This window comes from Lolium perenne, chromosome 4 (assembly GCF_019359855.2).
Source record: "Lolium perenne isolate Kyuss_39 chromosome 4, Kyuss_2.0, whole genome shotgun sequence".
Classification (NCBI taxonomy): Eukaryota; Viridiplantae; Streptophyta; class Magnoliopsida; order Poales; family Poaceae; genus Lolium; species Lolium perenne.
In genome coordinates this window covers 341,843,669-341,858,094 of record NC_067247.2, presented here as the reverse complement: position 1 = coordinate 341,858,094, position 14,426 = coordinate 341,843,669, and the positions used below count along the sequence as shown (strand labels likewise).

Sequence of the window (14,426 nt, the reverse complement as noted above, 5' to 3'; positions counted from 1 at the left end):
AGGCTCCGGAAGACGACGAGGAGGAAGAGGACCAGGCACCCCGCAAGGCGGCCCCTCGACCTACAAAGCGTCCCCGCGCCAAGGCTCCCGGCTCGGCCGGAGCTAGCGGCGAGGCCTCCGCCAAGAAGCCAAAGACGACGAAACCACCTCCGCTTGACTCAAGGAAGGCGGAGCGTGCGCGTCTACGGATGCTCTCGACGGCTGGCCAGGGCACACGCCCCATCATTCCCGGTGCCCCGTGAGTTTCCGAGCATGATGCGATTTTTACTTAGCGAAATTATTTCTTGTCTAAACCCTTTCACTTGTTTGCAGGAATCCGAAAACCGCTGCCACGCGGACCACCAGCCAGGAGCCCATCACGAAGTACATGAAGAAATCTCCGGCTGTTGGTCCCTCTACTCCAGTTCCACCCAGCGCTTCCCACCCAACTCCTCAACCGTCGCCTCCTCAGGCTGACCCATCTCCTCCGCCTGCCGCAAACACTCCACCGGAGATAATTCCGGTTAGCAGCGGGCATGTGGAGGAAGAAGATCCCAAGGCCAAAAGCCCTGCCCAAGAAGAGGCGGAAACACAAGGCCAAGGAGATGCGGAAGTCACTTCCGAGAAGGCTGGAGAGGGCGCTGGCGACATAGTCGTTTTTCCGAAGAACTTCGGGGATCCGGCGGACACCACTTCCACCCCCAAGGCGTATGCCACCAAGTTTTTTAACAAGCTGACTGAGGCGGAGAAGTGGGAACTTGAACAAGACCTGCTCAACGCCATGCTGAACAACGCCTGGGGGAAGCCGGATTCCAGGACATCAGAGATCCAGGACTTCAAGAAAAACATTGGCCAGTTCTGCGATCAACTTATCTGCAAGCAAAAGGTACTCCCCAGTAGCCCCCAAGCATGTAGGCGGAAACTCGAAAAGTAGTTAGCGCTTGAATGCTTAGAGAAAAAATTACTTCCGGGAAAGTTTTTTAGAATGGACCAGTAGCCCCCAAGCATTATGGCGGAAAAGTTCCGGCAATGATGCTTTAAAAGAAACCACTGCCATAGGCGGAATTTTTACTCCTGCACTGTTTAAATTTTACAGGAACAGCAGGCGCTGCATTACGAGCTGCACAAGAACATTGCCCTGCAGCGCCGCGTTACTCTGAGTCAGGCGGAAAATATCCGGACCCTGAAGGATGAGAATGCGGAACTGGCTAAACAACTGGCAGACGCCCAAGGTTGGTTCCCGCCTTCTTCATTATTAACCAAATTCCGACTTCAAATTTCTTTGTTAACGTATATTATTATAGGCGCATCCTCCTCCCTTGCAACAGCTTCGACTGAACTTGAGAACCTGCGCTCCTCGTACCAAGAATTGGAGACGAAGCTAAAGGAGGCGGAACTTAAGAGGGAGCAGGCCGAAAAGCAGCTGGCGGAGAAAAACTCCGAGCATATCAGGGAAAAGGGCGAGCTGGAGCTGAAAAAGAATGCTGACAGCGAGACCATCAGGAGGCAGCAAAAGGAGCTCAACGGACTCCGGAAATTTATGGAGACAGCGGAGCAGCACTGGGACTTGCTCAATGAGAACATCTTGGGTATGATATCGGAACCTTGTCAAGATATTTGCTCCGATTCTTTTTACTTTGCGCTCAAATTGCATGCTTATATCCTGATTATCTTTTTATGTAGAGCCGCTTGGGTACCCGGAACAGCGCCAGAATTTATTCCCACGGGACGATCTTCTGCAACTCGCGGGTGATGACTGCAAGGATCTCATCTCCGCCTCCCGCAAAATATGCCATAATTTGAACATCAAAAGGAGCCGCACTTGTGACGTGCGCAAGCTTATTGGTAAGATGGACGTTCTGCCGGAGCTGGTGACTGATCTACAAGCATCTTCAGCCCGAGGCGCAGCTGCAATGGCCTTGACCATGTGCCTAGCACATACTCCGGGTCTTGATCTTGATGAAGTGACCACGGGCGTTCCTCCGGATGCGGACGTCGGCGAGCTGCTGGATGCAGTGAGCGGCTACGACACCCGCATCGCGCGCAGGATCCGGCACAAGGAATTCTACGACAAGGTCGTCCTCGCTGCTGACGAGGCCTTAGAAGCGGAACTTTTGAAGGATCTCGACGCCCAGGTGCGACCTGCGGAATCCGGAGCCGAGTTTACCTGGACCAGCTCCAAGGATGCGCCCCAAGAAGAACCCAAGACCAGCACTGCTGCTTCCGAAGAAAAGGAAAGTGAAGAAGACGTATCTTCTCCGGCCGAAGGCGCCAAGGAACAAGATCCAGAGGGCAAAACTTCTCCGGCTAAGGGGGAGTGAGAACTTTTATTCCTGCGGGAAAAGCAATGCATCATTTTGGCCCCAGCGAGGGTTTTGTAATAAGACTTTAAATTCTTAAGTAGCTAGGAACGAAACAATTATGCATGGGGCGGAAACACTTATCCTGCTATCCGTTAAATATTATGTGCATGTTTCGTTTTATGTCGGAAAGCAAGTGCTGACTTCGTTATTTTCCGGCTTGCTCGTTTGACCTTCCACGAGCCGGAAAACCTTAGCCGGAAACGCTCGCCAGCGGCGACGAAGCCCAATGGCAGTCCGTCCATAACCGTGGAAACAAGCCCCCAGGCATAGGTGCCGGAAATCGCTACTAGGAATCCACGAGTTCGCAACAGATAACAACTTTATCAGAAAACTTAAGCTTACGTCCTAAAGGACGATTTTGAAAATCACAACTTTCATACACGCCTAGGCGGAAAAAATCCAGCTCTGCGGTTTTAGTTGGAAAAAACATACACAATCTAAAATGAACAAGTAAAGGAGGTAAAAGACTCAAAAGAGTGAACCAGAAGCTTTATTTCATTGATCATGTATAACTATTACAGAGTTTAGAACTCGGAAAATATATGCTAAGTGTAGAAAGGACGTAGCTGTGCGATATTCCAAGGGCGATCTGTTTCATCGTAGATGTCATCCGGATCCTCACGCTTGCGTTTCCGGTGCCAGTTAGCAGGTCTATCCCTTAACTCGCGGAAATCAACAAGGTAGTACGACCCGTTATGAAGCACTTTGCTAACGACGAAGGGTCCTTCCCATGGAGATTGCAGCTTATGGTCTTTCACCTGTCGAAGGCGGAGGGCCAGGTCTCCTGCCATAAAGGAGCGTTTCCGAACTCGACGACTGTGATAACGTCGGAGCTTTTGCTGATAGATGGCGGATCTCTGATCTGCTAAGTTCCGAGCTTCCTCGATCAGGTCCACAGATAGCTGTCTTGCCTCGTCAGCTGTTTCTTCATTGTAGGCGGAAACTCGCGGTGAATCGTGGATGATGTCGGAGGGAAGTACGGCTTCGGATCCGTATACCAGGAAAAAAGGGGTAAACCCTGTTGATCTGTTAGGGGTAGTTCGTAAACTCCACAGAACAGCCTCCAACTCGTCAGCCCAAGCTCCGGCTGCTCGTCGCAGCGGTCCTTCAAGGCGTGGTTTAATTCCTGATAATATTAGGCCGTTAGCCCTTTCAACCTGACCATTGGACTGTGGATGAGCCACAGATGCGAGGTCCAGTCGTATCCCCATTGTCTCACAATAATCCCTCAATTCTCCTTGAGCAAAGTTCGTGCCATTATCTGTGATTATGCTGTGCGGGATGCCGAATCTCATCACGAGGCTGCAGACGAATTTTAGTGCCGTAGCACCGTCGGCTTTTCTCACTGGCTTAGCCTCGATCCATTTGCTGAACTTGTCAACAGCGACCAGGAGGTACTCAAAACCGCCAGGAGATGATTTTTTTAACTTACCAACCATATCAAGCCCCCAGACCGCAAATGGCCAGGTGATAGGTATGGTCTTCAGCTCTTGGGCTGGAGCGTTTGGTTGAGTAGCGTAGTACTGACAACCTCGGCAGGTCTTGACTATTTTATCAGCGTCTTCTTTAGCTGTAAGCCAATAGAAACCTAACCGAAAAGCTTTTGCAACGAGTGATCTGGGAGCGGCGTGATGCCCGCAGTCCCCTGCGTGGATCTCTCTGAGGATTTCAATGCCATCTTGATTGGAGACGCATTTAAGAAATACCCCTGCTGCACTTCGTTTGTAGAGCTGTCCATCAACTATTGTGTAGGTTCGTGCTCGCCTGACGATCTGTCGCGCGAGGACCTCGTCCTCTGGCAACTTCTGATCGATGAGGTAGTCCAGGAAAGGCTGGGTCCAGGCCGGAATGATAGCCATCACTTCCCTAGCCGGAGACACTGCCAGCTCTGGGTTTTCCGGGTTAGCGCCCTTAACTGAGGGTATCCGGAGATGCTCCAGGAAAATGCCAGGCGGAATTGGTTTCCTGCCGGATCCGAGCTTGGATAGCATGTCTGCCGCTGTGTTATCGTCTCTCCTGACGTACTTGACTTCGTATCCGAGGAAGCTCTTGGCAATCTCGTCAACTTCGTCTCTGTAGGCCGCCATGACGGAATTTCTGGCGTTCCAGGTTCCGGCTACTTGTTGTGCCACCAGGTCGGAATCTCCACAGCATATGATGTGCTTGATCCCTATTTCCTTAGCGATGCGCAGACCGTGTAGTAGAGCCTCATATTCCGCCATGTTGTTGGTAGCTTCGAAGTGGATCTGCAGAACATACTGCAATTCTTCTCCGGTAGGGGATTTCAGGGTGACTCCGGCTCCTGAGCCTTGATGCTGCTTGGATCCGTCGAAGTGCATGACCCATGTTTCTGGTTCCGGCTCCAGACTTGCATCCGGAGCTTCTGTCCAATCTGCAACGAAATCTGCCGAACACGAGATTTTACCGCAGTCCTTGGCTTGTAAGCGATGTCGAAGGCGGATAATTCGATGCCCCATTTAGCCGTACGTCCTGTTGCGTCGGCGTTGTTGAGAATTGTTGACAGCGGAGCCTTGCTCACGGCCCATTCTTTGGATGCTCTTGGAAGTAATGCCTCAGCTTCCGGCTGCCTAGGAACACGCCATAAGCTAACTTCTGAAAGTGAGGATATCTCTGTTTTGATTCCGTCAGCACTTCGCTAATGTAGTAGACAGGTCTCTGGACGTCATATTCATGACCTTCTTCCTTTCGCTCCACCACGATGACGAGGCTGATGACCTTGTTGGTAGCTGCCAGGTAAAGGAGCATTGGCTCTGACTCTGCTGGGGCTGCCAAGATAGGAGGGGAGGTAAGTATTTCCTTCAACCCTCGAAGAGCTGCATCGGCTGCATCATCCCAGACAAACTTGTCTGTTTTCTTCAGCAGCTTGTACAGAGGTAGTGCCTTCTCGCCAAGACGGCTAACAAACCTACTGATTGCCGCAACACAACCAGTTAGTCGTTGCACATCTTTGAGACAAGTTGGCCTTTTGATGCACAGGATTGCCTTGATCTTTTCCGGGTTAACCTCAATGCCTCTGTGAGAGACTATGAAGCCGAGGAGTTTTCCGGCTGGCACGCCAAAGACGCACTTTAGCGGATTCAACATCATCTTGTACCTGCGGAGGTTGTCGAAGGTTTCTGTGAGATCGCTGATCAAGTCGGATCCTTTCCGGGTCATGACCGCGATGTCGTCGACGTAGGCGTGCACGTTCCGGCCAATTTGGTCCTTCAGGCACCGCTGCATCGTACGTTGATAAGTAGCACCTGCGTTTTTCAAACCAAAAGGCATAGTAACATAGCAGTAAGTACCAAAGGGGGTAATGAATGAAGTCGCCTTTTGGTCGGATTCCTTCATCCGGATCTGATGATACCCGGAATACGCATCAAGAAAACACAGAAGTTCCGCCCCCGCCGTCGAATCAATGACTTGGTCAATGCGCGGCAAGGGGAACGGATCCTTCGGGCAATGTTTGTTCAAGCCAGAGTAATCGATGCACATTCTTAGTATTTCAGTGTTCTTTTTGGGTACAAGGACGGGATTCGCGACCCAATCGGTATGGATAACTTCTATTACAAAACCTGCTTCTAGTAACTTTGCTAGTTCCATTCCTATGGCGCGGCGCTTCTTATCTCCAAAGCGTCGCATAGCTTGCTTCACTTGGTTTGGCCCCGGATTTATGTTGAGGTAGTGCTCGGCGAGTTCCCTAGGTACTCCGGACATGTCAGAAGGTTGCCATGCGAAGATATCCATGTTAGCGCGGAGGAACTCGACGAGCACGCTTTCCTATTTGGGGTCCATGTTGGCTCCGACTGAAACCTGCTTGGAAGAGTCACCTGGGATGAGGTCATGCTTCTTGGTTTCTGTCGAAGGCTTGAAGGAGGTTTTCTGCTCGGAGATTTGCTTCTTGGTGGTCTGCATGTCAGTCGGATCCACCGCGGCTCTATAGCCTTTCAGCTCTTCTCCGGATATCACAGACTCTGCGAAGGCGGCTTCGCCTAACTCGCACTCATGAGCCTTTTTGTAGTCTCCGGATACGGTAATCATACCTTTAGGACCCGGAATCTTGAGCTTGTTGTAGATGTAGCACGCTCTTGCGTGGAACTTGTGGTAGGTGGGCCTGCCGAAGATGACGTGGTAGGAGCTCTTGAAGGGCACAACTTCAAACGTGATCTTCTCTTCGCGGAAATTATGAACATCGCCAAAAGCCACGGGAAGTGTGATGCTGCCGAGGGAGTTCGCCTTCTTACCCGGAACTACGCCATGAAACTCAGTGGTACTGTGTTTGAGCTGTTCCTTGGTGAGGTTCATCCGCTCTAGAGTCTCCAGGTACATGATGTTCAGGCTAGCTCCACCATCCATGAGGCACTTGGAGAAGTCATACCCATCGATGCGGGGACTTACAACCAAGGCGTAGCATTCCTTCGGCACAATTGCGGGATGATCCTTCCGATCAAATGTGCACGGGATTTCCGACCACCTGACGTACTGCGGCACAGCCGGAACTATGGCGTTCAGGATCCGGGTAGCTGACTTGGAGGCGCGTACTGTTGGGGTTCCGAGGAAAGTGTGGTAAGCCCCCACGCTCTTTTTGTCGAATGGGTTGGATTTTCCTGCGGATCCTGCCTTGGGATCCGGCGAGTTATCATCCTCATCCATCGCCTCGGAACTATCGTCCTCCTTGTCCTTGTTCTTGCCCTTGCCACCTTTTCCGCGAGGGCGGTGCTTCCGGGCGCGCTTGTATCCGGCCTCCGGGTCGTTCTTTAGATCATTGACCCACTTGCAGTTGCGGTTGGTATGAGTGGACTTCCCTGTAACCGGATCCAGATGGGCCAGGCAGGGCATGTCTCTGTACTCCTCATAGGTTTGCGGTGCGCGGGATCCGGCAGCAGTGACCTCGGAGGTATGCTGCTGACCCCTGCCGGCTCCGCCTCCGCGTCCGCGTCCTCTTCCGCCTCCTGGACCTCCGCGTTGAAACGCCATGGCGACCATCTCGGATCCGCCACTCTTCTCGGTCATCGTGGTTCTTGCGTTTATGGCTGCTGCTGCCGCCGTTGTCACGGTTCTTCTTTTGTTGGTGCAGGGGGATTGCTGTGGCTGCGAGATCACCGCCTGCGTCGTCATCGGCGGCAGTGTGATCGCTAGCGATGGTGATCATGTCATCCAACGTCAGTTGATTTGCATTGACCATGCAGGTTAGCTTGTGTCGCAGCAATCCTCCTCGCTGCAAGCCCCCAATGAAGGCGTGCATTGCCGTGCGGTTGTCAACGTTCTCGCACTCGTTTCTGCATGCCAACCATCGGGTGAGGAAATTCCTTGATGTTTCGCCCTTCTTCTGGATGCAAGCCTGTAGGTCGCTTGTTGTGGCAGGTCTCTTGTTGGTGCCGCTGAAGTGTGTCTCACTAGCCTTCTTCAGGTCGAACCCGCAAAGATGGAGTTCTTCTCGAGGTCACCGAGCAGATCCGGGCTGGTCCTACAAGGTACAAGCTGGAGCATGCGGCGAGGCGATGTTAGGGGTTCCTCCGCGAAGGTTCTGACATTGTAGTAATCCTCGATCCAGGTATCCGGCCTTTCGGTGCCATCATAGTGCTTCAGATTTCCGGGTAGCTTGAGGTTCATCCTTGGCTTTGGTTCCTCTCGAATCATCCTGCCAAAGCACTTCGGGCCAATGTAGTCGGTTCTGTACTCGTTAAGGCGGTCCCGCGCGTCGCGCGAGCCGTGGCGAGGAGACTTTGAGCGAGAGCGAGATCTCCGGCCATTGCCTCCGCCTCCACCTCCGCCGCCACCGCTAGGTGGTGGGGAGGAGACCTGCGAGGTGGGCGGTCGACTTCTTGCTTCCGCCATCCGAATCTACTCGGCCTTCCCGGTGCCGACTCCGGCTCCTGTGGCTGCCTTCGCCTTGGCGCTGGCTGCCCTGGTCGTTCCGGCGAGGCTCCGGGTCACGGCTCCGACGAGGCTCGGGTCCCGGCTCCGACGAGGTTACGGATCGCGGTTCCGGCGAGGCTGCTGGACCGCGGTCTTCATTCCGACTCCTCCCGGGCTCGGGCTCATGAACATTGTTCTGATTCCGGCGAGGTTCCGGCGAGCGCTCCTGTTTCTGTTTCTTGGCGGCACGTTGTCGCGGATAACAAGCGCACCATGCCCTACGGGCCTGGTGTTTCCGGCTGGACTACGGCGGCGAGGGGTCGCGGGTAACCGTTGGGTGGAGGTGAGGGGTTGCGGTATTTGTCTCTTCCGGAGTACATCGCGTCCTTTCCCTTCCTTGGATCCGACGGAGGCGTACGTGACGGAACGGGGATCGGATTTGGGTGCTCCCTGGCCCTTCTTCTGCGCTCCGACGATCCGGTGTGCGATTCATCGTCCTTCTGCGCGGTAGATACACGATTATCCGGATTGGATTCCAACCTGCGCGAAGTATCTCTGCCTTGTTCGTCTGCTGCATTGCTGAAGCGACAAGTGTGCGGAGATAGTTGATGTCAACTTCTACGTCCGTCTTCTTTCGCAATTCCGCTGCCTTACGCATGTTGTCCTTTGGAGTTTCCAGTAGCTGGTGATCTGCGGGCGTGTTGAAGGGTATTCTGCGAGGCGGAATTGCTTCTCTAACAATTCGATCGGCCTCACTTTGCGCATAGGTCATCTTTACCTCCCACTCAGCCCTCATGCTCTTGACCTGCTCGAGTGTGGCAGCAATCTCGCGGTCCTGTCTCTCGAAGTTTTCCGTCCGTGTGCATGATCTGCCCTTCCTATCCTTAACGCAGCTTCGGTATCGGCGAGCCTCTTGTTGTGGCCAGCATTTCCTTTACGGCGGTCTCTAGGGCCTCCGGATCTGCGGCGTCGCCGGGGTTAAAGGTGTGTTAAGAACTGCTCGCGGCCACCTCCTCTGCCGACAAGATTTCCCCGAGGGAGAATCCCTTTGGGGTCGCACTCGAGACATTGGAGATCCTTGATGGGATGGTTGGGGGTCGATTGGCTGACTTGGTCTCCGGATCCGGTTGTCCCAATGCTGCTACCGTTGCGAGAACACCTTGGGCTGGGCGGAGTCGACTTCAGGCTGATCGCCGTATCCGTACTCCCTTATCTTGCGAACGAAGTCATCGGATTCCGTGGACGGGGTGTCGCCGGAAATTGGGCTCGAGATTGCCCAAAATCGACTCTTCAACCGGAGCTTCGCTTTCTCCGACAAGCCGAGCTCGATCCGGATCTGCGCCGCTTTCCGGTGCCTCTACCGCTCGGGACCAGCTCCGTCTTCTTGAGGCGGTTCCGGCGGTATGGGCCAAGAAGTGTACGAAGTGGCACCTCTGCTTTTCTAACACCTGGGAAACCCAGTGCGGATGCATTGGTCTTCCACCTTTGTTTCCTGCTCGGGGGCGGATTGGGTGGGCTTTGAAATTTCCGAGATCCGAGGCGGAATCTTCCTTGGGAGCTCCGCATCTCGGATCGGATCTTCGCGACGGCGTCATCCGGCTCTGCGGCGGTCGCGTGGCGTTACTTACCGGTGGGTTTCCGTCGGAATCGACGGTTTCCCGATGAAGATGTGAATGCCGCCAATTGGGACGATGGAGAGCTTGACGGGGTTTGTCCTAGCCGGAATCCGGCACTCATCCCGGAGGGACGATCGGCAGATTTCCGGCGTAAAGGACGCGCCCACAGCGATGGTGTCGTCGTAGCTTCCCATGGCGGAACCCTCCCGGTTCCGGCCTCCGTACGCCACAGCCCCACGGTGGGCGCCAGCGTCGTTGCCTAATCGACGGTACCCCGGAGGAGGGATCCTCACGAGGGGGAGAAGAAGTAGGGGCCATAGGGCGGAGTGCTCTCGGGACGGTGGTACGCGAGTTACCCAGCTTCGGAACACCTGCACGATGACAGGGCCTACTGCTGCTTGTCTGGAATTATCTGGGCGCTTTCGCGTTGTTACAATGAGTTGTGGTTGTGCCTCTAGGGCTCCCGGGATCCGGCTTATAAAGGCGCACGGATCTAGGGTTTTACATGGAGAGTCCTAGCCGGATTACAGATAGCCTAGCTACGGTACAATATCTTGCCGTGCACGTCACGGATCCGCCTTCCATACACGTCGTACTGGATCCGGGTTCCTCATGGGCCTCCCTGGATCCGGGTCACTCCTAGGTCGGTACGGATCCGGCCTGCGATCTGAGGCTGGACTTCTTCCTTCATGATCAACAGCAACTGGGCCGCCCGATGGGCCACATGCCTCATCACCGTCTGTGGGCCACCCGGGCTTGCCGGATCTAGGCACTGTCGATGGTACACCCATGAAGTATACCCACAACAGCTCTACCGGTAGCTATGTGGTTAATCTCTCTCTCATGTACCTCAATACAATGATCTCATGAACTGCCTTGCATGATTGAGATCCATATGATGAGCTTTGTATCACTATTAATCTATGTGCTACTTTAGTGATGTTATTAAAGTAGTCTATTCCTCCTTCATGATGTAAAGGTGACGGTGTGTGCATCATGTAGTTCTTGGCGTAGGTTATGATTGTAATCTCTTGTAGATTATGGAGTTAACTATTACTATGATAGTATTGATGTGATCTATTCCCCCTTTCATAGCTTAAAGGTGACAGTGTGTATGCTATGTTAGTACTCGGTCTAAATTGCAATGGTCTATTATGCTCTAGAGGTTACTTAAATATGAACACCGAATGTTGTGGCGCTTGTTAACTCCGGCTTGAGGGAGCTCTTGTAGCCCTACATAATGAATGGTGTTTGTTATCCAACAAAAGAGTGTATGTAGCACAAAGGAAGAGAAGTTATTTATTTATGTGATCATTGTTGAGAGTGTCCACTAGTGAAAGTATGTAACGGCCCCGGATATACCCCCTAATTAGATTTGTTTGTTGTTTCTCTTTTGTGCATCATCATGCATCTTGCATCATCTCATCCACAAGATTTTATCAAATAAAAATTATTTTAAATAAAAACTATTTCGTTTTCCCCTCTCATATGGTTTATATAATAAACCTCCTCTTTCTATTCATTTAAGAAAACCCTCTCCCCTCACCCTGGGCTGCTCTCTCTCTTTCTGGCCCAGCTCTCTCTACATCTTCCTCTCTCCCGCAGCCCAATCCAACACGGAGGCCCATTTCTCTTCCCAGCCCAGCTCTGGCCCGTACCTTTTCGATGGAGAGGGGATCTCTCTTTGTCATCTTCCTCCGGTGGTCACGCAAGGAACGAGACCCCCGTCGCTTTCCTCCACCACGGTGTCGTGCCCACCTCCACCTGCTCCTTCCCTTTCCCCTCCTTAAAGCCTCTCCCTGGAAACCCTAGTCCGCCTCTCCCTCCCTTGCGCCGCCATCTTCTTCTTTCTCCCTGTTTCGTTTTCTTCAACCACCAGAGAAACCCCCACAGCAACGCACCATGTCGCCATGGCGCCGACGCGGTAGGCCGCCCCTCGCCAAGCTGAAGCCACCAGAAGATGCGCCGCATCATCCTCTCCATCCTCATGCAAGGAATCGAGCCAAGGCCCCGTAAATCGAGCGCAAGGTCGCCGTTTCTCCTCCATGGCTGCCATGCTCCGGCGTCGATTCCGGCCGCCCTCGTCCTCCTCCGGCCAAACCGAGCACACCACCGGCTTCCTCATGTTCATCCGCACCTCCGACGCCATCTCGCTTCTTCTGGTTCGCCCCCAAACATCGAATCCTCCTCCAACTAGAGCCTTCCGCCATGGATGTGTATGTCCCAGATCTTCGCCTCGTTTTGGGCTAAATCGTTGTGTGCCTCTTCATAATCAACATCAGCTACCGCAGCCCAGTGGTTGGTTATCTTGGCCTCAATCTGCAGATCATGTGTTCAAATCCCGAATCTGGCTAATTAAGCCCTTTCTTTTTGTTCTCTGATCCTTGAACCAGATCCGGCGCCTACTGGGCCTCGGCCCGTATCCCCGCCCGCTTCTTCACCGCCTAGCGCGCGGCAGGCCGCTATTCACCGCCGTCTCTGCGCAGGTCCGGCCCAATTCGCCCTGCCTTTCCTCTCTTCTTTGTTTTTGCATAATATGTGTCAAATCTTGCAAAATTCATATCTTGCAAACCGTATATCGAAATAAAAAGTGTTCTATATGAAAATTGATCAGAAAAGTATGCTGAACATGAATATGCCATCCATGCTTGCTGTTGCATCATGCATCATATAATTTCGTGCTAGTTTGCATTACCACCTAATATGGAACATATGGAATATGTTGGATATTATATATATGTTGTCCCGGTTCCATTTAACTTTGATGTAGCTCACCCCTGCCATGTTTGCTATGCTAATCCACCCTTAAATTTGTCGGTAGAAAATGCAACTCCAAACCTAATTTGATTGTCCGGGGTTCCGACTCCGATTAATATGGATAAGTTGCACCGCATCATCCTTGCCATGTCATGCATATCATCTTGAGCATGCCGGTTCTTTATCCGTGGTAGTAAGACTTGCATACGTTGTTTGTATAGCATTTGCTTCTTCCCGGATAGGATCACGAAGTGGTGATGTGAGATACGACGAGTTCTACGACAAGTTCTTCTGCAACCTTTCACAGGCGAACCCTCTCTCTTCACCTATTTACTCTCTCCCTCGCACTGCTATCCTTATGTTGCGATTCTTTATCGAGTCACGTGTCCTATCCACTTGTTTACCATAATAATCCTATATGCACCATTCCTTATCCATAGCCGTTGCTTGATGTTTGAGCCTTGCGAGTCGTAGGCGTGTTTAGGTTCTGTTGTTTATCTCGATCTGTTATCGGGATATGTTGGGTTGTTGGGAGCTTATCACATGCTATATCAGTTGTTGGAGATACACATACTTTACTTAATTGTTAACAACTAAAATTGTAAGCAGAGGCATCTGTGAGCCCCTTTGCGAAAGCATCGGAACTTTGACTTGCTAATGTCCCCTAGGACCCGAGTTCTTGTTATCTGTTCCGAGATTGAGCGCTCTACCCGTACGTGGGGGAATGGGACCCCCATCACCCACTACCTTTCCTCGAGTCTGTTTATTGGGAGCCACAACCTTGGTTTTATTTGCTCATATGCACGATGCACGATTTACTTCCTGTTACCTTCTGGTGTTTATATTATGTACTGTACTCATATCGTGGAACGATTAGCGAAAGCAGGTTGTTCACACTTAGCTTAGCCGTTGGCACAAACCTCTGGGTCCGTATCGGAGTACGGCCGAACTTCGTCACGGGTAGCTTAGTGGGGTGGCTCCCCTTAAACTTTCTCTTGCATTGGGAATGGTCTTGATGTGAGACTCCACCTGTAGTAAGTGGGTTCGAGCATGTGTATGGTTACATTTGGGCAACCCCTGCAGGGTGTACATCTTATCGATAAGCCGTGTCCGCGGTTATGGACGACTTGGAATTGTATAGCTTGATCATAGAACAACTTACACCTTTATGTTGTTAATAATATTTTGCTAATAACTTGATTACTAATTTAGCATTACTACAACCGATACCTAATAAAACTTGTCCACCGTTGAGTGCCTTTTACATTGCCTCTTCGCAATTGTTGAAGGGGATATGTGTAATCGGCTGGGTTATGTTTGTGTAGTATTTATCTGTTACCTTGTGCGCTCTCTTATCTTCTCTGAGTAGACGGATGTTGTAGCGTGTCTCTATTGGATAGTAGCTTTGCTGCCGCTAAACTCCACATATAGCCGGGTGAAGTTTATACCGCCCACCAGTGAGCATAGCTGGTCTTGTCTCGCAAGTACGTGCCAATGGTACTTACCCTCGCCTTCCTTTCTTTTTGTCTCCTCCCCCTTTTGTCGGCAACCGATGGCCCGACTTTGACAGGTACGAGATGACGACGTTAGCAAGGTTACCCTTCCGCTTGGCACAGGCGAGTTATGGACGCCACTGGTTACCTTCAGGACTCTTAGTCCAATTTGTATCTTGTCCGTACTCGGACGTATTTGATCTTCTGTATGATTTGGATCTTTGTATTGTATCTTTGTATCTTGACTCGTTAGAGTCGTTGTTGTAATATATGTTTCTTGTGGGCTCTATTGTAATCCTGTTGTAATGTTACCGCTCGTGTTAATTCCTCTGGCATCACGTGTGTGATTCGTCGCG

General features: G+C 51.9%; 1 protein-coding gene and 1 long non-coding RNA gene across 2 annotated transcripts; both read left to right on the top strand.

Moving 5' to 3' along the window:
• The first annotated feature begins 532 nt into the window (after positions 1–532).
• LOC127321307 (uncharacterized) lies at positions 533–7,853 on the top strand. The gene is made up of 5 exons (XM_071818269.1): positions 533–865; positions 1,076–1,211; positions 1,284–1,568; positions 1,663–1,728; positions 7,771–7,853. Exons 1-5 carry the CDS (start codon positions 761–763, stop codon positions 7,851–7,853), a joined length of 675 nt encoding a protein of 224 aa, XP_071674370.1. The 5' UTR covers positions 533–760.
• Positions 7,854–11,293: 3,440 nt separating this feature from the next.
• Positions 11,294–13,710, top strand: LOC127321294 (uncharacterized). The gene is made up of 3 exons (XR_007863966.2): positions 11,294–12,118; positions 12,214–12,306; positions 12,799–13,710. It is a non-coding gene; the product is annotated as an uncharacterized lncRNA (long non-coding RNA).
• Positions 13,711–14,426: the final 716 nt, after the last annotated feature.

Coding starts and splice junctions, on each gene's coding strand:
- LOC127321307 (XM_071818269.1), top strand. CDS start 761: ATGCTGAACAACGCCTGGGGGAAGCCGGATTCCAGGACATCAGAGATC. Junction 866..1,075: donor AACTTATCTGCAAGCAAAAG/GTACTCCCCAGT, acceptor TAAATTTTACAG/GAACAGCAGGCGCTGCATTA. Junction 1,569..1,662: donor GCTCAATGAGAACATCTTGG/GTATGATATCGG, acceptor CTTTTTATGTAG/AGCCGCTTGGGTACCCGGAA.